Below are 25,751 nucleotides of genomic sequence, written 5' to 3'. Positions count from 1 at the left end.
TAAAAAATGCTTAAAAAAAAAAAGATTTATTATTATGTATACAGTGCTCTGCTTGCATGTACATGTGCAGGCCAGAAGAGGGTATCAGATCACAGTATAGATGGTTGTGAGCCACCATGTGGTTGCTGGGAACTGAACTCAGGACCTCTGGAAGAGCAGGCAGTGCTCTTAACCTCTGAGCCATCTCTCCAGCCCCTGTTATTAAGTCTTAAGTTTTGTGTGTGTGTGTGGGTGCGCTGGAGTGCCATGGTGTGCTTTCTCCTATGTGGGTTCCAGAGATCTGTCATTAGGCTGATCTCACTGTCCCCATTCTTGTTTTGTTTGACACAGGGTCTTACTATGCAGTCCTTGGTGGCCTACAACTATGTAAACCAAACTGGCCTCAGACTCATGGAGATCCACCTGCTACTGCCCCTCCAGTGCTGGAATTAAAGGCGTGTGCCACCATGCTGGGCATGAATGTTGTGACTATTTATTTGTTTTTGAGACAGGGTCTTGCTATGTACTTCTAGCTGGCCTGGAACCAGCTATGTAAACTGGCCTCAAATGCCTTCAGCCTCTGGCTCTAGAGCGCTAAAGTTGAAAGTGTGTGCCACCACATCCATCATGGGCCTGAGGATTTTTACTTTTTAAGGTGTGGATGTGTATGAGTGCAGTGTCCTTGGAGATCTGAATAATCTGGAGCTGGGGTTTACAGGTGGTTGTGAGCCATCTGCAATGGGTGCTAGGATCCAGACTCAGGTCCTCTGAAAGAGCAGTGCGTGTGCTGAGCTATATCTCCACTCTCAGGTTTAATTTAAATTATTTAAAAAAACTTTTATTGAATGTCTATGATTTACATGTCATGCATCAAAACCACTCTCCTCCCTCCAGTAAAATAAAACAAAAATCTTGTCACAGAAGCTGTAGAGTATCACACAGTATAGCCTTTTGTCCACATATGCTTACTTTCAAATGTTCATTGCTACGAGTCATGGGTCTGGTTGGAGGCCTACACTATTTTTTACTGGATCCTCACTGGGATTGCTGTCAGATAGCCCTTTGTTGCTGTGTGTCAAGGAGATTCTTAATCTTGAATCTGCAGGTCCAGCCGCTTCATGTGTTTCAGCAGGTCATACATGGGGTTAATTGTAATTATTCTTTGAGAGCTGAGGACCAAACCCAGGGCCAAGCGCTCTACCACTGAGCTAAATGCCAAACCCCTAATTATTATTTTTTTAAAGTCTTACAGAGCCTATGTAGCCCTGGCTAGCCTGAACTTCATATGTAGACTAGGCTGCCTAGATTTGCCTGTCTCTGGCCCTGCCACCTCCCGGAGTTCTGGGATTAAGTAAAGGTGTGAACCACCATGCCAGGCTCCTGAGTGCTGTCATAAAAGGTTTGTGCCAACATGGCTGGCTGTTGTGTTGTTTTTGAGACAGGGTGGGATCAGATTCACTACATAGTGAAAATGGTCTTAAATTCCTGATTCTCTGGCCTCTAACTCCCGAGGTCAGGGATACCAACCAGCCCAGTGTATTTGCGCCATGTGTACTTGACTTCTAATGACCCCAATGGATAGAGGAGCCCAGAATTTCAGGGTAACTGGAAAGTCAAGGGCTTAGTGTTGGGAAGGAACTGAAGAGTTTTTTTAAATTAAAGTTTTTTGTTGTTGTTGTTGTTTTGTTTTTAAATGGTGTTTGGTAGCACATGCCTTTAATTCCAGCACCCAGGAGGTGGAGGCAGGCAGATCTCTGTGAGTTCGAGGCCAGCCTTGGTCTACAGAGTGAGTTCTAGAACAGCCGAGCTCCACAGAAAAACTCTGACTCGAAAAACCACAACAGAAAAGTATTTTTTATGTGTTTGGGTGTTTGTGTTTACTAAAAAGGGGTGTCAATCTGCAGGTGTAGGTTGCCATGTGGATGGCAGGAGTCAAACTCAGGGACCCTGCAAGAGGAACATATGCGCTTAACCAGAGTCACTTCTATAATTCTAGAACTAAGGTTTTTGGGTTTTTTTTCAGAACCATGCATGACACTCTAGGGAGAGGGAGGCAGGAGGGTAAGAAGTCGAAGGTCATCTTCAACTACTTAGGAAATTCAAAAAAGGCCTGGAAAACATAAAACCTCTTCTCCAAGATGAAATTAAATGGCAGACAGCTGGGTGACGGTGGCGCATGCCTTTAGTTCCAGCACTCGGGGAGGCAGAGGCAGTCGCAGCTCTGGGATTTGAGGCTAGCCTCGTCTACAAAGTGAGTCCAGGACAGGGCTCTGTGACACAGTTAAACTCTGTCTTGAAAAACCAAAAGAAGAAGAAAAAAAACCAACCAAACAAACCCCAAAACCAATAAGACCATGGATTTTTTTTTTTTTTTGCAGGATTATGATGAAGTATCAGGTAGGCAGGTGTAAACTACACAAACTAACTTTAAAAATCTTAGTCCGGTGGTGGTGCTGCACACTTTTAATCCCAGCACTCGGGAGGCAGAGGCAGGCGGATGTCTGTGAGTTTGAGGACAGCCTGGTCTACAAAGTGAGTCCAGGGAAACTCTGGCTCGAAAAACCAAACCAAACCAAACCAAACCAAACCAAACCAAACCAAACCAACAACAACAAAAAATCGGGTTTAGGAAAGGCTCCACTCAAGCCACAAGAACGAGTCTACGCCTTCTGTCCTCTCTCTTGCCTGCCCTACTTGACCCAAGAGGCGACTTTTACAAATGACCAAAGCGAGGTCCAGGGGACCCCGGGGGTGGGGGTGGGGGTTGAACATTTAGGGCCAAGCTGCGGCCAGAGAGCACACACGGGCAGAGCCTTGACTGCCACACCTATGCAGAGGGCACAGGCCCTCACGGCTGGCTGGTTGGCACACTCCACTGCACACGGTAAGGGAGGGTGGGAGGTAAACTGAGGAAGAGCTGTCACAACGCAAGCGCGCGGCGGGTGGGGGAAATCTTCTCCGGGAGGCCGGGCCGCGGCGGGCTCGGGCTCCTTCCCGCCCCTTTCGAAAGCCCCCTGAGGTAAAGACAGACTGAGGCGAGGGCGGGCAAGGTGCGCGCGTGAGGCCCAGGTGGGGATTGGGCGATCCCGGGTGATCCCCGGGCGAGCGAGAGGCGCGGAGAGGCGGCCCGCCCGCCCGCCGCCGAGGGGAGCGGGGCCGCCCAGGGTGGGGCCGGGGAAGGGCCCAGGCCGCGGGCGGCGCCGGGACACGTGACCCGGCGTGTTGTGGTCCGGCCCGCGTGGGTGGCGGGAGCGGCGCGGGGGCGGGGGCGGCGAGGCCCGGGTCACGTGACGGGGTTTAAATCTCCCGCAGCCGAGCCGCGGGGGCGCCAGTGCCGCGCGTCGAGCGGAGCAGAGGAGGCGAGGGCGGAGGGCCAGAGAGGCAGTTGGAAGATGGCGGACGAGGCGGCGCTCGCCCTTCAGGCCGGCGGCTCCCCTTCCGCGGCGGCCGCCATGGAGGCCGCGTCGCAGCCCGCCGAGGAGCCGCTCCGCAAGAGGCCGCGCAGAGACGGGCCTGGCCTCGGGCGCAGCCCGGGCGAGCCGAGCGCGGAGGCGGAGGCGGTGAGCGCCACGGCCCCGGCGGCGCTGTGGCGGGAGGCGGCAGGGGCGGCGGCGGCGGGCGCGGAGCTGGAGGCCCCGGCGACGGCCGCGGCCGGGGACGGAGACAATGGGCCCGGCCTGCGGCGGGAGCCGAGGGCGGCGGGCGACTTCGACGACAACGAGGGCGAGGAGGACGACGAGGCGGCTGCGGCGGCGGCGGCGGCGGCGGCAGCGATCGGCTACCGAGGTGAGTCGCGCGCGGGGCCGCGCAGCCGTGTCCCTCCGCGTCCCCGCCTGTGACCCGGTCGGTCCCCAGGCTGGCCCGGGGCCCCGAGAGCTCCGCGGCGGCGGCGACGACGGCGACGGCGGCGCAGCTCGGCCCTGGCTCGGCCGCGCGCCTCCGAGCTCGCCGGCCCTGCAGCGGAGCCGCGCGCGGACTCGCCGCTCGCCTGGGCCGCCTTGCGCTGCGCGCAGTCGCCGGGGCGGCAGGCTCCCTCCCGCAGTTGTCGGTAGAGTTAAGTTTTCCCTCCCTCGTCGTATTCTTTGACCGAAGCGTCTGTATAAAAGTTGACTCTTCCTCGGTGCACACTTTGGCTTGCAACTTTGGTTGCTCGACCTTCTGCGATTGCGTTTGCAAACTGACACCTGTGTTGCCCTTTTTTTTTCCTTTTGCATGGACCTGTGCCTTTTTTGAAGTTAAAAGTTTTAATAGGCCAAAGCTGTTTCGTGAGGCATAGTCTTAAAAAATATAAGGAAATGGCTCGTCATAAAAACATGACTTTTCTGTGATTGCATTTAGCACTTAGGTATAGAAGAGTGATAATTTTGCAGTACTTTTGTGAGCTTTTTTTTTCCTCCTAAAATCATGTGCCCTTAACAATTTTAGGTTAAGATTAATTAAATATTGTAATTTTGGAACAAACCTGCATGTTTTCTGCCATATTGACGCCGAGTGTTGTATATGTAATAATGTCATCTTACTGCTTATCTGAAGTTTTTTTTTTTTTTTTTTTTTTGGTCCAGAGTTTAATCGGAGTCTGTCAGTATTTGTGGACCATTTAATCCATTTTTTTAAAAAGTGTATTAGGGACTGAAATGGTAAATAGCCCTTGATTTTAGCTGTTAAAGGGAAAACTAGTGTAAAGTATGTTTCATGCTCTTTAAAGCATACATTTATCAACACCCGGGAGGCTGAGGCAGGAGGATTGCTGTTTGAAGGGCTACATACAGAGAGACACTTTGGCTGGGGCAGGGAAGACATGGCTGGGTTTTTCATTTTAGTGACATTTAGAGGTAATAGCTGTTTGATGCAAGAAGCTGAGTCTCACCATGTGGGCCAACCTGGCTTTAAAGAACCTAACTGCAGGTGTGTGCCACTAGGCCCAGCTAGAGGTGGTTTCAGCAGCAGCCTTTTGCTTTTTTTTCACAGACAGCCTTCTGTTCGCTGATGAAATCATCACTAATGGCTTTCATTCCTGTGAAAGTGATGAAGACGATAGAACTTCGCATGCAAGCTCTAGTGACTGGACTCCACGGCCGCGGATAGGTATGCTTCAGTCCCTACATCTTTGAAATAAATGTCCTTCCTTCCTCCTTTCTTCCTCCCTTCCTCTCCCCCTCCCTCCCTCCCTCCCTTCCTTCCTTCCTTTTTGAGAAAATATTTTGTAGCACAGGCTAATTAAGTTGCTCTGCAGTCTTTTGCACCAGGCTCTGGGGTATACCCCAACCAAGGCTGTCTTTTTTTCTTGTACTTTTTCTTCTGTCTTCCTCCTCCTTCTCCTTCTTTCTTTTCTTAAGTTCTTTGACAGTTTCATGTGTCCCACTCTGGCTTCAAAGTCAGTGTCTAGGATGTAAGGATGGTGTTGAACATCTGATCTTAATTGGTTTTACCAGCAGTCTGGAGTGCTGGGATTATAGGTGTGCTACACCATGTCCCTTTGTCTGTGGCTGAGGATAGTATCCTCCTCCTCCCTTTTTTTTTTTTTAAAGGCAAGGTTTCTCTGTGTAGCCATGGGTGTCCTGGACTCACTTTGTAGAACAGGCTGGCCTCGAACTCACAGTGATTCACCTAGTTCTACTTCCCCAAGTGCTGGGATTATAGGTGTGTGCCTCCATGCCCGGCCATGAGGATAGTTTCTTACCCTTGTCCTTTTTTTATACCATTTTTTTTTTTCTCTTTTGCTTTGTGTGTAACCAGTTTTGGGTTTTGTTTTGCTTTTTGTTTTTGTTCTTTGCTTGCTTCTTGAGACAGGATCAAGCCTAGATTGGCTTGAACTCACTGTGTAGCCCCTGTTGTTGCCCTTGAGTTTCTGATCTTGTGTGTCTCAATGCTGGGGTTTATAGTTATTTGCTACTTGCTACCACACCCTCCCCCTCCCCCACAACCCCCCCCCCCCCCCCAGCTGCTTTATACTAAGTTACTCTGCTACCTTTACCACTTAGATTAGTTGGTTGGGTATAGTAAGATTTTTTTCTTGGCCTCCTGAATACTAATTCCCAAATTGCTCACCAAGCTCACCTAACCCTTAAAATACTCAAAACAGCTAAGCACAATCAAAATATGTAGAGAGGCCAGGCAGTGGTGGCATGTGCCTTTAATCTCCCAGTACTAGGGAGGCAGAGGCAGTTGACTTGGTGAGTTCGAGGCCAGCCTGGTCTATGGAGCAAGTTCCAGGACACCCAAGGCTACACAGAGAAACCCTGTCTCAAAAACAAAAAACAAACAAACCAAAAACCCTTAGACCTAAGCACCTCCTCCCAAAGCTCTTGATCAGTCAGATAGATCTTGTATGGGTTATGACATGAAAAAAATTAAAATTGTATTTTCTTTGCATAGGAAATTTATATATTGCCAACTTATTATTTGATAAAATAAATGAGGTTTTAACTAGAAGTGGAACTGACCTAAGTCTTTCTTCCCTTAATATAGGTCCATATACTTTTGTCCAGCAACATCTCATGATTGGCACCGACCCTCGGACAATTCTTAAAGATTTACTACCAGAAACAATCCCTCCACCTGAGCTGGACGATATGACACTGTGGCAGATTGTTGTTAATATCCTTTCAGAACCACCAAAGCGGAAAAAGAGGAAAGATATTAATACAATTGAAGATGCTGTGAAGTTACTACAAGAATGCAAAAAGATAATAGTTCTAACTGGAGCTGGGGTATGTAAGATGCATAAAAGCAGTATAGAAAGCTAGTATATATATATATTTTATTCACTTTCCAGTTAATTATTTTTCTGCTCTAGATGTAGCCTTTGTTCATGATATATGTGTTTAGAAACTTCGCAAAACTGAGAGCAGCAGCCATTGCTAGGTTAGTTAGCTCAGTGTTTTGAAAGGTCTGACAGCTTTAAGTCTTTGTCTACTTACAGTGTAATTGGTAAGTGGAATTTTGGCTTTTTTTTTTTTTTTTTAAAGAGTGTGTGTGTGTGTGTGTGTGCTTTCACTTGCATGCATGTATGTGTGCCTGGTGCCCACAGAGGCCAGAAATGGGCACTGGGTTCCCAGGATCCCAGGAATTGGAGTTAGTTGTGGGCCACCGTATGGATGCTGGCAAACCTAGATTCTTTTCAAGGAGCAGCAGGTTCTCTTTAATGGCTAGGCTAGTTGTTTTTAATTTATGTGTATGAGTGTTTTACCTGCATGTATGCTTTGTACCATGTATAAAGTGGCCGAGGAGTCCAGAGGGCATCAGATACCCTGAAACTGTAGTGACATATTTGTGAGCCTCAAGGTCCTTTGCAAGAGCATCAAGCCATCTTTCTATCCTCTGGAGTTTCAACACATTGTATCCTGGCTCCTAAAGGAGATTTAGAGAAATCAGATTCTTAGCAATGTATGGTAGCAAGGCTCTAGTGGAAACAGTTTTTATGGAGAAAGTAGAAACTTAATTTATGGTTAAAATAACAGTAATATTGGGAAGGTAACATTTTTACCTTTTCTTCATTTTAACTTGGTAAGATTGTAGAGACTTGGCCTTTTTTATTCGACTAGGTGTAAGACCAAGTCATATTGTGTTTTGTGTAATATGTTGGAAATCATGTTAGCAGTCAGAGCAATTTAAACAAAGTAAAAAGGTATTAAATGATCATAAAGAATCCAAGTTGTGGCCAGGCATTGTGGCACACGCCTTTAATCCTAGCACTTGGGAGGCAGAGGCAGGCAAATTTCTGCAAGTTTGAGGCCAGCCTGGTCTACAAAGCAAGTCTAGGACAGCCAAGGGTTCACAGAAAAACCCTGTCTCAAAATAAAAAACAAACAAACAAAAAACCAAAGCAAAGCAAAACAAAAAAACAAAAAAGAAAAGAAAAAAAAATCCCAGTTGTGGGAAGCAGAGGCGGGTGAGCATGCCAAAGCATGTCAGTGTGTACCCTTCAACACCAGAATAGAATTAGTTTTGCTTACAGGTATGATTTAGACAAGGTAATCCTTGTCTTTTGTTTTTGTTTTTTAAAGGAAAAACCATGTATGTGTTTTGTGTGTGTGGCAGTTTGTGTGCTGTGGCTGCTGTGGAAGTCAGTACAACATGGATTGTGAGTTGCCTGTTTCCTTCCTCTGTGAGTCTTGGCTTCAGGCTTAGTTAGAAGCACCTTAACTGGCTGAGCCATTCTGCAGGCTCCCAGTTCTATTCTTGAGATGGGGGCTTACTTGTACCCGTGGCTGGCCTGGAACTTGGTAGAAATCCTCCCAACTATTAGGACTATTGAAGGTATTTCTACCATGCTTGGCTGGTGGTTTTGTTTTGTTTTGAGACCAACTCTATAGCCTGGGATAATCTCAACCTTGCAGCTGTCCTTCTGTTGCCGCCTCCCGAGTGTTGGGATGAGGCCTGTGTTCCAGAGACAGTTTTTCCTCTTTTACTCCAAGTTGAACGAATCCTGTAAAACTGGAGCAAAATAAAGCTTGTTGTGTGCCCTATTTAGAGTGTCAAGGTTTATCCGAAGAAAAAAAGATTGTGTCTAAAAGTTTTGTCATTTTTATTTATTTAGAGACAGAATCTCACTATGTACCCCTGGCTGTCCCTTGTAGACCAGGCTGGCCTCAGAGTTGTAGAGATCCATATTTCTCTGCCTCCCAAATACTAAGATTAAAGGCCAGTAACATCTGGTTATTAACAATAAAATATTTTTGTGTTAAAATATATTTGTGTAGCCCCGTGTAGTGGCGCATGCCTTTAATTCCAGCACTCAGGAGGCAGAGGCAGGTTAGGGTTAGGGAGGCCAGCCTGGTCTATAGAGCAGATTTCAGGACAGCCAGGGCTACACAGAGAAACCTTGTCTTGAAACCCCCCTCTCTGGCTCTTTATTATTGTAATTTGTTATTTTCCCTGCTGAACCTGGGGCTTACCGCACGATAGGCAGATACTCTAAACTGACCTATCCTTAGTCCTTATTTCCTTTGAGATGGGGGATCACTATGTTGCTCAGAGTGGCTACCTGAGTTCAAGTGATTCTGCCTCAGCTACCTGAGCACTGACTATAGATAAGAATCATTGGTCTGTAATTTGTCATATTAAAAATGACATCCTTGGCTAGTCTTTGTGATGCATTTCCTTTAATCCCATCATGTACCTGTCAGGACCTAACCTGACTGTAACTTCAGCCTTAGGGTGTAGAGACAGCCAAGTCCCTGGAGCTCAATGGCTAGCCAGCCGAACCAAAGTGGTAAGGTCCAAATCAGCAAGACACTATCTCAAACAATGACAAGCTAGGTGACTCATGCTTTAATACTAGCACTGGTGAGGTAGAGGAAAGTATGTATCTGATTTCCAGGTCAGCCAGGGATATATAGTGAGATCCTATCAAGTAAAAGAAAAAACCCACCAAGAAGAGACTTGATACCCTATGAGTATATACAGGGGGAAGAGGTCCCCTCATTCACAGTCATAGGGAAGGGGAGTAAAGGGAAGATAGAAGGGAGGGAAAATAAAAACGATGGGACAACAATTGAGATGTAGTATGAATAAATTAATAAAATATATTTTTTTAAAAAAGGAAAAAACCCAAAGATCCCATATATAAGTAAATACTTGTTATATTCTTGGGCTGGAGAAATGGCTCAGAAATGAAGAGCTCTTACTGATAGGCAGGGACCCAGGTTCATTTCCCAGCACCTGTATGTCAATTCAACAAGTGCATTATCCTGATGCCTTCTGACCTCTGTGGGCACCAGGCACCCATGTAGAGCACATAAATACATCCAGGTTCCCATATGCACATGTATAATAAAAGCAATAAAGCCTAATGGGTTTTGAAAAAAAACTACTTTCTTGTATGTGTTGGGCAGCTGTGACTATTGAACAATATACCAAGTATCCCACCCTTTTCTGAAAATGGTTTTGCCGCTGTGATTGTCCCCAGCTAGTCCTGGAGCTCAGAGCCTAAGCAGCCCTTCAGTCTCCCTGAGTACCTCAGCCGTCAGGCCTGGACCACTGTGTTCAGGGTACAGCATATTGCTGAGAGAAGTTTCAGAACTGGAGTATTTTTGAGGTAGCAAAAGCAGGCCATGTGAGAACAGTTTGGCATGATTATCTGGTAGGAAGTCTTAACTACTTTGGTTAAAAAAATGGAAATGACTTAACTCCAACCAATTATATTTGTTTTAATTTGTTTAAGTGCTTAAAGGTTAGATTAGCCATTAAAAACAGTATGTGGCAGATTTAATTATACTCATTAACTTATGTATTGTACCTATATTTTAAATTAGATTATAGTTTTTTAGGTTTTTCAAGACAGGGTCTCTCTGTGTAACCTTGGCTGTCCTAGACTCGCTTTGTAGACAAGACTGGCCTTGACCTCACAGAGATCTACCTGCTTCTGCCTCCTGAGTTCTGGGATTAAAGGTGTGCACCACCATACCCAGCTTTAGTATTTCTGTTCCCCAAACTCACACTGTCTTTTCATACCTTACCTCCATATTATATATAGTAAAGATACTAATTATGAAAGTAGATGATTTAATGGGGTGAATTATGTTTTGTATATGCCAGGTTTCTGTTTCCTGTGGGATACCCGACTTCAGATCAAGAGATGGTATTTATGCTCGCCTTGCAGTGGACTTCCCAGATCTCCCAGATCCTCAAGCCATGTTTGATATTGAGTATTTTAGGAAAGATCCAAGACCATTCTTCAAATTTGCAAAGGTATTGAAAGTTTTTGTCTTTCATGAAAGTGTTCACATGTATAGTTTTCTTAAGTTTACATTCATTGCCCATTGAATTGGATGTTAACAGTGTGGTAGCCAGAACTTCTGTTGTTTTAGGATTGATTTTAAATAATGTACTTTTGGTCTTTGCTTGTGTGTGTCACCCTCTCCTTTGGAGGATTGTAGATCATATAAAAATGACCTGTTTTGACTTTTAAATATTTTTTTTCTGAGTCATAAAGTTGTATAGGACCTACTGTGGTATGTTTTGTAGTGGACAAATTTTAACGTGCATCTGTCTGAAAAATGATTTTTAATTATAGAAGGTTGAGATTATACTTTTTAGTAAATAGATTACAGAGGATCCTTCTAGATTTCCTAGCTCATAAGTCCGTCACCATCACTACATGTGGCTATTGAGTACTTGAAGTATGTGGGCGTAAGTGGAAGGCATACTTGGTGGATTTTGAAGACTTTGTGAAAGAAAAGTGAAGTAGTCTACTAACTGCATATATTAAATACTAACAAGCAAACAAATACTATGTTTGGGGATATGTTCAGGAGCCAGGCAATGTGGTGCATTCCTGCAGTCCCAGAATTCAAGAGGTAGGCAGGAGACTCTCATCAGCCAGGCCGGCATCATGAGACTCAGCTTCAGAAACAAAAGTGACCAAGTTTTTTTATTAGGCATTTCAAAGTTTCACTTTAATGTGAACCAGAAAATTGAAAACTTGGCTCCATGAATCTGCTGTGCAGCTCTACTATAGAGTATAGCGTATACGGTATCCCAAGATTTTGGTCATTAGAAAACTGCAAGATTTTTGTGCAGTTTAATCTTAAAAGGTTTTTTGTTTGTTTTGCTTTTGTTTTTGAGATAGCCTGATGTAGGCTGGTCTTGAACTTTGCTTAGCTGTGGAGGCTTTTGAACCTTGAACTCCATCTGCTGTGATTATAGGCAAGAAGCTCCATGCCTGGCTGTAGTTAACTGTTCTGAAATGTGGAAGGACATTTGAAAGGCTCTTCTGCATTAGATGTTTTAGAGAATCCAAAAACTAAACAGGAACTTAAAAAGTTTCATCTCTGGAGGGCTGGGGGGTGAATGGTGGTGCACATGCCAAAGTGCAACTGTGGATGTGACAGGACACCTTTAGGAAGTTGGGCTCCCACATGTTACACACAAGAGTTCCTGGAATTGAACTCAGGTCAGCAGGTTTGGCAGCAAACGTTATCTCACTGATCCATCTCATATCTTGTAAGCCCTAAGGTGGATTGTATAGGCTATCTTCATATGGTGTATTTACAGAACTGTAAGGCAATGCTCTTACTTCTTCCCTCAGCATCCTAGCTGCTGGGATTAGAGAATGGCCACACTTTGCAGTCAGATGTGCTGTCGGAACCTGTGGTTGGACTGTTGCAAAGAACAGTGAGCCAACAGGCAAAGATTGTTTTTTTCTTTTTCCCCTTCCTTTTCTCTCTTTTGTTTTTTGTTTTTGAGACAGGGTTTCTCTCTGTAACCCTGGCTGTCTTGGACCAGTCTGGCCTCAAATTCACAGGGATCCACCTGCCTCTGCCTTCTGAGTCCTGGGATTTAAGGCGTCCACCACCATGGCTTGGCTGTCAAAAATTGCTTGATGGATGCAGGACACTGGTGTTTTATGAGTTTAGTTAGTAGACACAGGTTTAGAAACACTAGAAGGTAACTAAAAGTTACTTTCATATCTTAAACAAGCATAGCTGGTTAGTGAATCTATGTTAGTATCCCCAAGATTTTTCTTGTAAATTTATGTTGTCAATCTGGGAAACTACATTGCCAGAACTAATCTTTTTTTTTTTTTTCACTCTCTTACCAGTACTGTCAAGTGCAGATACATACCCTAAAATTAAGGGGCCCATAAATTTTTAAAATTATATTTACTTACTTTGTGTACGGACAGGCATTATTTTGTTCCTCTTCAGGGGACTATAAAGGCTGGAATTCCAGTAAGCCTAGCATGAAAATGCTCTCCAATAATGTGTAACAAGCCAGCCCAACATGTCCCTAATTCCAGGGTTCAGAAAGATCTCATGAGTTCTAGGCCAGCCAGGGTTACAGAGTGAGACAGTGGTAGAACTTTTTTTTTTTTTTTTTTTTTTAAGCAAAGGCCCTGGTTTATGCCCCCAGCAATGGACACACATGCTAAAATGTGTTTCTGTTCTTACGTTTTAATTGTGTTTATGGGGCAGGCTGGGGGCATAAAAAATGAGCCTTCAATAAATAAAAAGATATAAATGGGAATTAAATAACCTTAGTTTATCGATGATATTCTGTGCATAGACCCTAAAAGCTCCTCTAGAAAACAACTCCTTTCTATATATCACTTAACAAACACGGCTGGGAAGGAAATCTGGAAAAGGCCTTCATAGTCACCTCACAGCAAAGGCTAGAGAGATGAGCCAGTGCTTATGAGTGAATATTGCTTCTTGCACATTTCAGAGGTCAGTTTCCAACATCTATGTCCAGAGGCTTTACCAGTCCTAATGAAATCCCATGCTGCTGGCCCGCAGGTCTCTACCTCCATGGCACCTGCACTCACGCACACCAACAACCCCAGACATTAAACGTGCATATAGTTAAAAGCTTTAAAGTAGGGGCTAGAGAAGTGGTTCAGCAGTTAAGAGCACTTGTCCTTGCACAGAGGATCTGAGCTCAGTTCCTGCCACATACATGGTGACTCAAAACCACCCAAAACTCCACTCCTCTAGGAGGTCCAGTGCCCTCTGCTGACATCCCTGGGCACCAGGCGAGCATGTGGTACATGTACATACCACCTCAGGCAAAACATTTATACCTATACAATATATTTTTAAAATAAAAAACCAAGGGTTAGTTATGGTAGTGCAGGTCTTTAATCTCAGTACTCTGGAGAGAGACAGGTGGATCTCTGTGTTTCAGACCAGCTAGGACTACATAATGAGACCATGTCTTTAATTCAGTCTTAATACATATGAAAAATGTATAACATGAAGTATGTATATTGTGTTATTGCATTATATAATGTGAAATACAAGTGCGTGGGTTTTGTCTATGCATGTTCAAGTTCAGTAGGGATTAGTTTATAGCTTCATTAATTGAAATTGTATTTGGTTAGACTGATTGTCATACTATGAAAAAAGCTTGCTCCTTTTCTGATGTGATGAAATCATAATGTATAATGTATAATGTATAATTCCATGTATGGCTGACTAAGCTATGGATGTATTTAAGTGGCCATATAAGCACATGCTCATGGTATACATTTATACAATGGCTATATCAAGTTAGTAATAGCCATTTTGACATACTTATTTCTGCTCTTACAATCAGACATTACAGGTACACAGTGTTTTACTTGTCATGTCTATGCTGTGCAATAAATTGTCTAAACGTAATTCTCTCTCAGATTACCTGTTATCTTACCAGCTTTTCCCCAGTCTTGCCCTATCCTATTAGCTGAGAATTAATGACTGGGAGTTAATGACTGGGAGCTGGCACATGAGCACTATTAAACTCTCCTGTACTGTCCTTAGGTCCATTTCAGGCCATGCCCACTTAAGAGAGTATCTGACTGCTTTTGCTATATGAGACAATATGGCAAAATGTATAGCCCATAAATCCTAAAATATTCACTGTTGTGACCTTAGATAGCAAAGGTGTTGTGTTAAAGTCAAATAGCCTCCATGAGCTGGGCAGTGGTGGTGCACGCCTTTAATCCCAGCACTTGGGGAAGCAGAACCAGGTGAATCACTGTGAGTTTGAGGCCAGCCTGTTCTACAAAGTGAGTCCAGGACAGCCAAGGCTACACAGAGAGACCTTGTCTCGAAAAACCAAAAAATCCTCTATGAGGTAGCTGGCAAAAAGTTTTGAACAGTAGAGATTACTCCTGGAGTTTAATGAATAAGATGAGTATGAAAAGGGATCTTACTAGAATTTTTGTTTACATTTTCCCCTTATTAGCATGTGTGTGGTGTGTATGCAGTGTGCATGTGTATTTGCGCATGTTGTTAAGTGGTGGCCAGAAGTTGACCTTGGGTGTTTATCTACTGCTCTTCTCTCCACCTGACGTGTGGACAGGGTCTCCTGCTGCACTGTTGAGCTGGAGTCCTTTGTTTCTGCCTCCTGAATGCAGGAGTGTGAGTGCTGGCCTCAGGCTTGCAGTGCAAATGCTTACCCAGTGACCCATCTCTGCAGTCCTGGACTTTATTTGGTGGTGCCAGGGATTGAGTTCTGTGCCTCCCATCCCACATGCTGGGCAAGAGCTACACCACTGCAGGTGCCACCAACCTTCAAGCCTTCATGGAATGGAGGATTTAGGTTGTTTCTTACCCGACTCATCTGTCTTCCCCTGTTCTACAACTCTAAAATTGGGTAGATCTTGAGTTTTTAGGGGCTGCCTTTTAGGGTCTTTGCTTATATACTGCTAGAGCGAGACTTAGAGGAAGAAAGCATCACTGAGGGGAAGTTTTCCTGAGTGTTAGCGTTTTTGTTTTGTGTTCTTTTGTTTCCAAGACAGGTTTCTTTCTATACCCCTGGCTGTCTGGGAACACAGTTTGTAGATAAGGCTGGCCTCAAACTCAGAGATCTACCTGCCTCTACCTCCAGAGTGCTGGGAATAAAGGTATGTGCTACCAACACCAGGCAGAGTGTTAACTTAAAAAAAAAAAAATCAGCTGGGAGTGGTGGCTCAGGCCTTTAATCCCAGCATTTGAGGCAGGTGGATTTCTGTGAGTTCTCGGCCAGCCTGATCTACAAAGCAAGTCCAGGACACCCAAGGCTATACAGAGAAACCCTGTCTCAAAAACAAAAACAAAACAAAAAAAGCAAACAAAAAAGGTTTCAGGGTGTTCAGACCTGAGGTGGATGACCTGTTTTTTAAGATTTGGGATTTCCGATCTGGAAGATTTAACCCATATTTTATAATCCCCAAACTATCTGATTTGCAGTTAAAAGTTCTTTTAGAATTTTGCATTTCTGGCTATTCCTTAGTTTACCTCTGTGTGATAGGATTGCATGCATGTGCCACTTGGTCTAGTTCATGAGTGTTTTCTGTATACATTGGAATGAGAAACAAAAAATCCTGGATTTTTTTTTTTTTAAATAATGGACCACCACATGGCTTTGTCAATAGAACTAGTTTATTGCTGGGCATGGTGGCACACACCTTTAATTCCAGCACTCAGGAGGCAGTGGCTCTTAGCCTGGTCTACATAGTAAGTTCCATAACAGCCAGGCCTATGTAGAGACAGACCTTGTCTCAAAAAAATAAATAAGAAAATGAAATGAACCAGGTTTAAATCTTATGTAGCAATTACGAGTGGGAAAACTGTTTCTAAATTTGGGAGTTACTAAATAGGTTAAAAGTAAAGTCCTTTAATCTTACAGAAGAGAAGATTTGCAACCCTGTTTTTACAGTTCCTGTGTGGTTTTCCCATGTGCTTTTACACACAGAATCATCCATATATGCACATAATTTCAGTTTTTTGCTTAAAACCAAAAAGATTACATCCTGGTGACTAACTTACTTTTTTCTTGTGTGATGGACTATTTTTTTTTTCTTTTTTTTTTGGTTTTTCGAGACAGGGTCTCTCTGTGTAGCCTTGGTTGTCCTAGACTCACTTTGTAGACCAGGCTGGCTTCGAACTCACAGCGATCCACCTGCCTCTGCCACCCAAGTGCTGGGATTAAAGGCGTGCGCCACCACCGCCTGGCATGATGGACTATTTTTCAGGACAGTGCACGAGAGCCTTTTCATTGTTTCAGTGGCTGAATATTCCACTGTATGGATGTCCCTTACTGTACAACCAGTCTATGTTGATGGGCATATGTTGTATTTAGTTTTTGCTTAACAGTACAATGGGTTGGACCCTATAATGTAAGGAAGTAGATAGTATAAACTTTTGGAAAACTTCAAAGAACAAAGAAGAAACTTCCCTTTGCCATAGTCACTTACTAAATGAAATTTAATAAAAACACTGTCAAAAAAAGTTGGGAGGACCAGGGGCTGGAGAGATGGCTCAGCAGTTAAGACTACCGGCTGCTCTTCCGGAGGATCCGGGTTCAATTCCCAGCATCCACATAGCAGCTCACAACTGTCTGTAACTCTGGTTCTGGGGATCTGACACTCTCACACAGACATACATGCAGGAAAACTATCAATGCACATAAGATAGATAAATAAATAAATGTACATATTAAAGTTGGGAGGACCAAAATTGATACTTTTTCTCTGATCTTTTTGCCATGTGTATATCTGAATTCTTTGTTTTTAAAGAAGAAACACCATAGAAGCATTATTTGGGGGGAAAAACACACACACAAAATCCAGCAACTCAGCATTCATGAGCAGCTCTGTTCTATCCCAGTATGTGCCTGTGCAGTGGAAGGAAAGCAATTTTGGTAAGGAATTAAAACTTTAGCTTTAAACTCCCAGCAGGTTGATATTTATGAAGGATGAATCAAAAACAAATTTTTAAATAATACATTGACAGCTTTTTTTTTAGTCGTGAAGTCACCATCCCTTTGATAGCTGTAATTTCAATGTTCAATGTAAAGTTTCCCTTTTTCCCTTAAAGAAAAAAATCTGAACTTGCAGCCAACAAAATTTAGATGTACCTGAGGTATGTATTTCTTCTGATTCACATAATATCTATTAAGGTGTGTTTATAGGTCAGCTGATTTTGTTCTTCAAGGGGCCAAGTTTTCATACAATAACAAGCCTTTTCTAGGTGTGCCATCCTTCTAGATGCTTTAAAATGCTCGTGCATTCTGCTTATTGAAGTGCATATGTGGGGGTTATCATTAGTACCTTTTTGACTAAACATAAGTAGATATGTGTTATGCTTATTTCATTAATTAATTTTCTCCCTTTTGCATTATATAGGAAATATATCCCGGACAGTTCCAGCCATCTCTGTGTCACAGATTCATAGCTTTGTCAGATAAGGAGGGAAAGCTACTTCGGAACTATACTCAGAATATAGATACCTTGGAGCAGGTTGCAGGAATCCAAAGGATCATTCAGTGTCATGGTTAGTAAAGGTCACAGTGGCTTTCTGTAATGTGCTGCTTAGTTTAGTAGGAACATAAGGCTGGGGAAGAAGCTGCTGTCTAGTAACAAGTATTAATTTGATAATCTTGAGTGTGCTAAATGAAAAGAACACAAAAATAAAATAGAAGTAAGGCCTCAGATGTGGTGGTGTATATACTTTGGATAGCAAGTTCAGAGCCAGCCTTGACTACACAGGCCATAGCTGTGCTAAAGTAACTCAATTGGAACCTCCCTGTTGCAGAGTTTTAGCACTTGTGGAGTTATTTTGTTGCAAATTGTAGCTTTACATGATAAGGAATACAAAGGCATGTCTTCTTAATATATAAACTATATCACATGTACTACATTCCTTACAAGGCCTCACAGGAGAAGCCAGGTTAACGTCTTCTTCATGCTGTAGCCACAAACATCCCTTCAGTAAAGCAGTTACATTCTCGTTTTAGGTTCCTTTGCAACAGCATCTTGCCTGATTTGTAAATACAAAGTGGATTGTGAAGCTGTTCGTGGAGACATATTTAATCAGGTAATTTAATTCTTGCTAACTTCAGGAATTGTGTAAGTTTGATTTTTGTTGCATTCATTCCCCCCCCCCCCATGTATGTGTTATATAGAATGTTGGAAACTCTGGTGTAATAATTTTTATTTTTATTTATTTATTTATTTATTTATTTATTTATTTATTTACCTTAAGTACAAAACCTTGCAAGCTGTGAGGATGTTAGAGCACACTAAGGAGGTTGAGGCAGGGGGATTGTGAGGACCAGGCTAATCTGAGCTAAATAAGTAGCGTCTCACTTAAAAAAATAACTTGGAATGTTGCTCAGTTGGTGGAATGGCTGTTTAGCATTTAGAGTCGCAGGTTTGCTCTCCAGCACCAGTCAATGTGGTGTGTGGGCACATGCCTGTAATCCCAGCACCAGTCAATGTGGTGTGTGGGCACATGCCTGTAATCCCAGCACTTGGAGAAGCAGCTGGGAGTCACGGTCACCTACAAACAAGTCTGAAGCCAGCCTGAGTTACATGAGACCGTTTCTCAAACTTAAAGTCCTCTTCAGTACCTCCCAAGTAGCGCCTTACTATTGAAGTGTAAAACAGGAGGCTAGGTCACAAGTTGCAGCGAATGTCTTTGGCTTCCCTTCTCACTTTTGGTCAGAATTGGAGTCTTTCTTTTATTAGTTGTGGTAAGATTTAAAACATTTTTGAAATGATAGTGAAGTATTTATTACAGGAAAATACAGAAATATGTCCTGTAACCCTAACTGCATGATCATGTATGACCAGTAAAGATAGTGTATTCAAATCGAAGTAACTTCTCCCCTCCCCCCCAGACAGGGTATGTAGTCCTGACTGTCTTAGACTCACTTTGTAGATCAGGCTGGCCTCGAATTTACATTGATCCACCTGCCTCTGCCTCTCGAGGGCTGGGATTAAAGGCCTGCACCACCACACTCAGCTTGAAGTAACTTTTATTTGCCTGATTTGTCTTAGAAGCTTACTGCCTCCTTCTGCTAACCTAGGCCTGGTCCTGGAAACTTATAACCTCCACACAATCTAATCTAGACACTGAATGTTTTCAGCTTCTTAGACTTACTGCTGAATAAGCTCTTCCTTTCTAGCTCTTTCAGCTGTTCTGGCTCAAAACTCTTCTAGCTGATGGATTCAATCTGGTTTCTCTCAGCTTCAAACTTTTTGTTCTACTTGCCCTCAAACTATAGCAATCTGTAATAACCTCCTGGCTCATCTGTCTTCACCTGTGTCGAGCTTATTCTACTTGTCTCTGTAAAAAACTCTGGTAACACTGCTTGCTCTCCCGTCTCTCTACTGCTCTCAAGTTGGTCACCTCTCTTCTTTCTTGTGAGAGTTGGGCAAATTCTATTCTGTCAAATCTTTGATTCATCACTTTTCTTTTCAAATATGGGTGCTTCCTTCTACAAACTATCCTTACCTTCATTGTTTGGGATTAAAGGTGTATGCTTTAAAAAAGAAAAAGGTACATACTAAGGGCATGTCTGTATTCCAGCCTGAGTAGCCATGTTCTGGATTAGAATCCTTTACAAATGGGAGTCATTTTTCACAAACATTTTAAAAAGACCAAGCTGTTTTGTTTGCATACATTTTCTCAGGCTTTTTTGCATGTGCGTGCACCCAGGTGGGTATGACAGCGTATTTGTGGGGGTTAAAAGATCAGGGTTGTGTGGAGTCAGCTCTCCACTTCTACATTGGATTCTGGGGGTTCAATTTGGTTGTCAGGCTTGGTGGGAATTGCCTTCACCTGCTGAGCCATCACTCTGGCTCCACAACAGATACTATACACAGCTTTTATGTCTCCTGGGAATGTTGAGTACTGCTAACTTGGGCTCCCTCTACTTTCACATTTCCTGTAGGTAGTTCCTCGGTGTCCAAGGTGCCCAGCTGATGAGCCACTTGCTATCATGAAGCCAGAGATTGTCTTCTTTGGTGAAAATTTACCAGAACAGTTTCATAGAGCCATGAAGTATGACAAAGATGAAGTTGACCTCCTCATTGTTATTGGGTCTTCTCTGAAAGTAAGACCAGTAGCGCTGATTCCAAGTAAGTTGATGGTTTAGGGGACAGACAGTTCTGCATGCCATGGGTTGTGGACCTATGTAAGAGGCAGTTTTACTGTTTTTATTTAGAGAATAGTTGAAGGTCTAAGCTTTGCTTTTTGGGTAGTCTTCATAAAGTAACATTTTGGTATAGGAATGGGGCTGTGAATACAAACGTAATATCAAATTTTAGTTGAAGCTTATATACAATCAAAGCAAAGTTTGGGACTGGAACTTCTCTGTAGACTGGGCTGGCCCCACAGAGAGATGACTGCTCAAGTAGCATCCTGAATGCTGGAATCAAAGGCATATGCTACTCCTAGCTCATCTTTGGTAGCCAACAATGGTAGCACACACCTGTTTGAACGCCGTGTGGTGAAAGCAGGGGGCCAGGAGCAGTAATGTCTGCTACATAGCAAATTTTGAGGCCAGCCTGGGATAAATTAAAAAATAAAACCTAACGGTTGAAGTTTTGAAAGGACCTTGGTATAATGGCCAACATAATCCCAGCAGATGGATCTCAGTTTGAGGGTTGCCTGGCCTACATATTGAGTTCCAGAACAGCCAGGGCTAGATAGTGAGACCCTGTCTTGACCCACCCCCCAACCAATGTCCAAGCTTGTGTCATTCTTGACTTTCTTTTTTCATGCTTCTGTTGCCACCTCCAATGTGTGATGCAGCTAAGGAGAACTGAGAGAGACATTTCAGTTACATTGGATGTGGCCTTTCATAATCAAGAGGACAGGAGATTTAGCCTTCCAAATACAGCTACCTGTTATGCTTACAGTCCTGGCTGTCCTCAGACTCACCTGCCTCCACCTCCCAAGTGCTGGGATTAAAGTGAAGGCATGAACTTCCCTGCCTAAATAGATTTTTACTTTTTAAAGCTTGTTTCAGAGGATTTTTGTGATTTAAGCATTTAAGCTTTCTAAGCTGGGACACCTGAAATCTCAGCTCTCTAAGGCTGGGACAGGACTGCTATGAGTTAAGGCCACAGAATAAAGAAGACAACCTGAGTGAGAAAAATACATATTGCTTATTATTGAGAGCAAATGGTTTTGAAAAATGTAAAATGCTTACAAAACAGATTTGTATGCCCCCCCTTTGTTGTGCAGATGGAGTCTATGTCCCTTGAACTCCCAGAAAAGAGTGTGCTAATTTGTTTATTAGCATATATTTGTTGTCATCGTAATTGCTTTCTAACTCCCTTTTTCATTTTTTTCACCGTTTTAGGTTCCATACCCCATGAAGTGCCTCAAATATTAATAAATAGGGAACCTTTGCCTCATCTGCATTTTGATGTAGAGCTTCTTGGAGACTGTGATGTCATAATAAATGAGTTGTGTCATAGGTTAGGTGGCGAATATGCCAAACTCTGTTGTAACCCTGTAAAGCTTTTGGAAATTACTGAAAAACCTCCACGAACACAAAAGGAATTGGTTCATCTTTCGGAGTTGCCACCAACGCCTCTTCATATTTCAGAAGACTCCAGTTCCCCTGGAAGAACTGTACCACAAGATTCGTCTATGATTGCTGCATTTGTGGACAAAACAACAAAGAACAGAATTGATGATTTAGAAGTATCTGAATCAAAAGGCTGTGTGGAAGAAAAATCACAGGAAGTACAGACTTCTAGGAATGTTGAGAGCATTAATGTGGAAAATCCAGATTTCAAGGCTGTTGGTTCTAGTACAGGAGACAAAAACGAAAGAACTTCTGTTGCAGAGACAGTGAGAAAATGCTGGCCCAACAGACTTGCAAAGGAACAGATCAGTAAGCGGCTTGACGGTAAAGAATGCCCTTTTCCCCCCTTTTTTAAAAATTATGTACCCAGTGTTCTGTCTGCATGCAGAAGAGGGCACCAGATCTCACTGTAGATGGTTGTGAGCCACCGTGTGGTTGCTGGAAATTGAACTCAGGACCTTTGGAAGAGCAGATAGTGCTCTTAACCTCTTGAGCCATCTCTCCACCCCAAGCAATGCTTCTGGAACCATTTCCACAGTGTTGTGATTGAAGATGAGAACCAGTGTCAACTTTTGATATTAGTTATCAAGGTAGTGCTATGTGTGTAATAAGTTAGAAAAGGTTTGGGTGATTATTTACTATATGTATTTAAACCCAGGGCTTCAAGCAGCTAGTGCTATTTTCAAAAGCAGAAATGGTTTAATAATATGACTCGCCAAATAAAGGCACTCTTTCCCTACCTCCTCAGCAAAGGACTGACATGAATACTCACTGTGGGTCAATTTACACACACAGCCGACACTGTTCTGGCAGCATAGGAAAGCTCAGGATTGAAGATGTATGAACCCCTTGGAAGGTCTGTGAGGTAAACTATGAGGCTGGCTTTTAAGATCTAGAAAACAGGATACCTTTCTTTAAACTAAGTTATACATATGAGCACTCTGCATGTGTGCCTGCATTATAGAAGCGAGCATCAGATCCCATTATAGATGGTTGTGAGCTACCAGTGGTTGCTGGGAATTGAACTCAGGATCTTTGGAAGAACAGCCAGTGCTCTTACCCGCTGAACTATCTCCCTGGGATACCTTTTTTTGTTTTGTCCTAACAGCTGTCGACATAAGGTGGAATAGTTTACTTTTTTGAGATTCCAAGATACTATATATATATATATGGGCAAATCCTAACTTTAGCTTAAAATTTTTACCCCCAAGACAGGGTTTCTCTGTGTAGCCTTGGCTTTCCTGAACTCACTTTGTAGACCAGGCTGGCCTTGAACTCTACATGCGTTTGCCTCCCAAGTGCTGGGATTAAAGGCCACCACGAGCCGTTTTGCTTGCATCTTATATACACATTTGCCCCTGGAAACCATAGGCTTGCAACAGTCCTTATTATTATAACGTCTTTTAGTCAAAAGTATATTCATTTCAGATCATGTTGGCTAATTTGCAGTTTCAGAAAGAACAGACTAATGATAGAACTGTAAGATTTGAAGATACGATGTAAGCCAGGTATGTTTTTTATGTAACCAATATCTGGTGAGTTCAAGGCAAAACTGTCGCAAACAGGAACAAGCCAGCAAAACCACAGAATAGAAAGTTTGTGAGCCTTTCAAATTAGCTGTACTTAAGTCCGCTTAGTCTCACCTCTGATAACTCAAATGACATTTACTTCTTACTGCTGTATTTCAGGGAACCAGTACCTGTTTTTACCACCAAATCGTTACATATTCCATGGTGCTGAGGTGTACTCTGACTCTGAAGATGATGTCTTATCCTCTAGTTCCTGTGGCAGTAACAGTGACAGTGGCACATGTCAGAGTCCAAGTTTAGAAGAACCCATGGAAGATGAAAGTGAAATTGAAGAGTTCTACAATGGCTTGGAAGATGAACCGGATAGACCTGAAGGTGCTGGAGTATCTGGATTTGGAGCTGATGGAGGGGACCAAGAGGTAGTTAATGAAGCTATAGCCACGGGGCAGGAAGTTCCAGATGTAAACTATCCATCAGATAACTCATAATACTACTGCAGTTGTCCAGATACAGGGATTGCTCCACCAGCATTGGGAACTTCAGCATGTCAAAAATGAATGTTTACTTGTGAACTTGAAGAAGGAAATCAGAAGGATGTAATATTTATAGACTGGAAAATAGATTGTCTTCTCGGGTAATTTTTAAAGTTCCATCATTTCTGTACTTGTACATTCAACACTAACTTTTTTTAAAGGTACTAGGTATCTTTAATCAGCTGTTGGTTGACTTTTCCTTTAAAGGTTCATTTGTATGATACAACTGTATGTATATATAAATTTGGTTTTGCCTAATGAATTTCAACATTTAAATTTTCAAAAAGCCATTGGAATGTTAATGTAAAGGGAACAGCTTATCTAGACCAAAGAATGGTATTTCACACTTTTGTTTGTAACATTGAATGAAATCTCGAATTTCTGTCTGCTGAACTTTTACTTTTTAGCACAGTTACCTTTTAAACACTGGCATTTTCCAAAACTTGTGGCAGCTAACTTTATAAAATGAGATGACTTGTAATGTGAGAAGGAAGTCAGCACATGTGGGGAACAGTCAAAACTTGTATTTATTACTTAAGATGGTTTTTGTACTTGCTGCAGACATAATGGTAATGTCCAAACAGGCCCCTAAGACTAACCGGATGATTTGGAAATGTTTCAGTTGCTCTAGAAACAATAGTGCCTGTCTGTAAATCTTAGTTTGAATTTTTGCCATTGTTTAAATACCTATCACTGTGGTAGAGCCTGCATAAATCTTCACCACAAGTATTAAACTGCCAAGATGTGAATATGCAAAGCCTTTCTGAATCTAATAGTGGTACGTCTACTGGGGAGAGTGTAATATTTTGGACTGCTGTTTTTCCATTAATGAGGAAAGCAATAGACCTCTTAATTAAAATTCCAAAGTCCTAAGATAAATTGTAACTTAACCAGAAAGTACATTGTTTCCTGTTGAGAGGATTTGGTGTAATGTATCCCAAAGCGTTAGCCTTGTATTATGGAGATGAATACAAATCCAATAGTCAATGAAACTAGTTCTTATTTATTTAAAAGCTTAGCTTGCCTTAAAACTAGGGAACAATTTTTCTGAACTGCAGAAGCTTTTAGCCTTTCAAATAGTTCACACCTCAGAAAAATACCCCCCCCCCCAAAAACACAGTATTTATTTTACAGACTTCTTTGGAACATTGCCCCCAAATTTAAATATTCATATGTTGGTTTAGTATTTATTACAAAATAAGGGTTTGAAATATAGCTGTTCTTTATGCATAAAATACCCAGCTAGGACCGTAACTGCCAGGAGAAAACTATAAAGTGGCTCATTTCCCTACCTAAAAAAGATCTCTCAATCTGAATTTATTTGGCTAAAGAATGCAGTATATTTAGTTTTCCATTTGCATGATGTGTTTGTGCTATAGACAATATTTTAAATTGAAAAATTTGCTTTAAATTATTTTTACAGTGAAGACTGTTTTCAGCTCTTTTTATATTGTACATAGACTTTTATGTAATCTGGCATATGTTTTGTAGACTGTTTAATGACTGGATTATCTTCCTCCCAACTTTTGAAATACAAAAGCAGTGTTTTATACTTGTATCTTGTTTTAAAGTCTTATATTAAAATTGTCATTTGACTCCCCCCCCCCCCCCCCCCCCCCGTTAACTTCAATGTTTAAAGTATACCAGCCCAACACTGGTTGGCAGATGGTTTTGCACTAAATTAGACACATTCCACACCTAAAGCTGGCCATGTAGTAGCCTGGAACCTGTGAAGCTCTTGCCTGGACCTCTTGAGTGTGGGATGTGTGGAGTAAACAAAGCGGAAGAATTTGCAAAGTGGAGAAAATGGTTTTAATTAGACTGGTCTGTGGTTTCCTTTCTGCTCTAATTTGGAAAGGATGTCAAATGACATGACAATACTTCTCCTTGTAGTAAAAACAGGTAGGCAAGCCTGAGGCCA

General features: G+C 42.6%; 1 protein-coding gene across 1 annotated transcript; it reads left to right on the top strand.

The window, feature by feature from the left end:
* Nucleotides 1-3,214: 3,214 nt before the first annotated feature.
* Nucleotides 3,215-25,388, top strand: SIRT1 (sirtuin 1). The gene is made up of 9 exons (XM_084751950.1): nucleotides 3,215-3,765; nucleotides 4,948-5,064; nucleotides 6,448-6,689; nucleotides 10,519-10,671; nucleotides 17,570-17,717; nucleotides 18,181-18,260; nucleotides 20,122-20,308; nucleotides 21,538-22,092; nucleotides 23,457-25,388. Exons 1-9 carry the CDS (start codon nucleotides 3,372-3,374, stop codon nucleotides 23,783-23,785), a joined length of 2,205 nt encoding a protein of 734 aa, XP_084608076.1. The 5' UTR covers nucleotides 3,215-3,371; the 3' UTR covers nucleotides 23,786-25,388.
* Nucleotides 25,389-25,751: the final 363 nt, after the last annotated feature.

The sequence above is a fragment of the Acomys minous genome (genome assembly GCF_964271855.1).
Source record: "Acomys minous genome assembly, chromosome: 13".
NCBI classification, from domain to species: domain Eukaryota; kingdom Metazoa; phylum Chordata; class Mammalia; order Rodentia; family Muridae; genus Acomys; species Acomys minous.
This window is presented reverse-complemented; position numbering and strand designations above follow the sequence as displayed.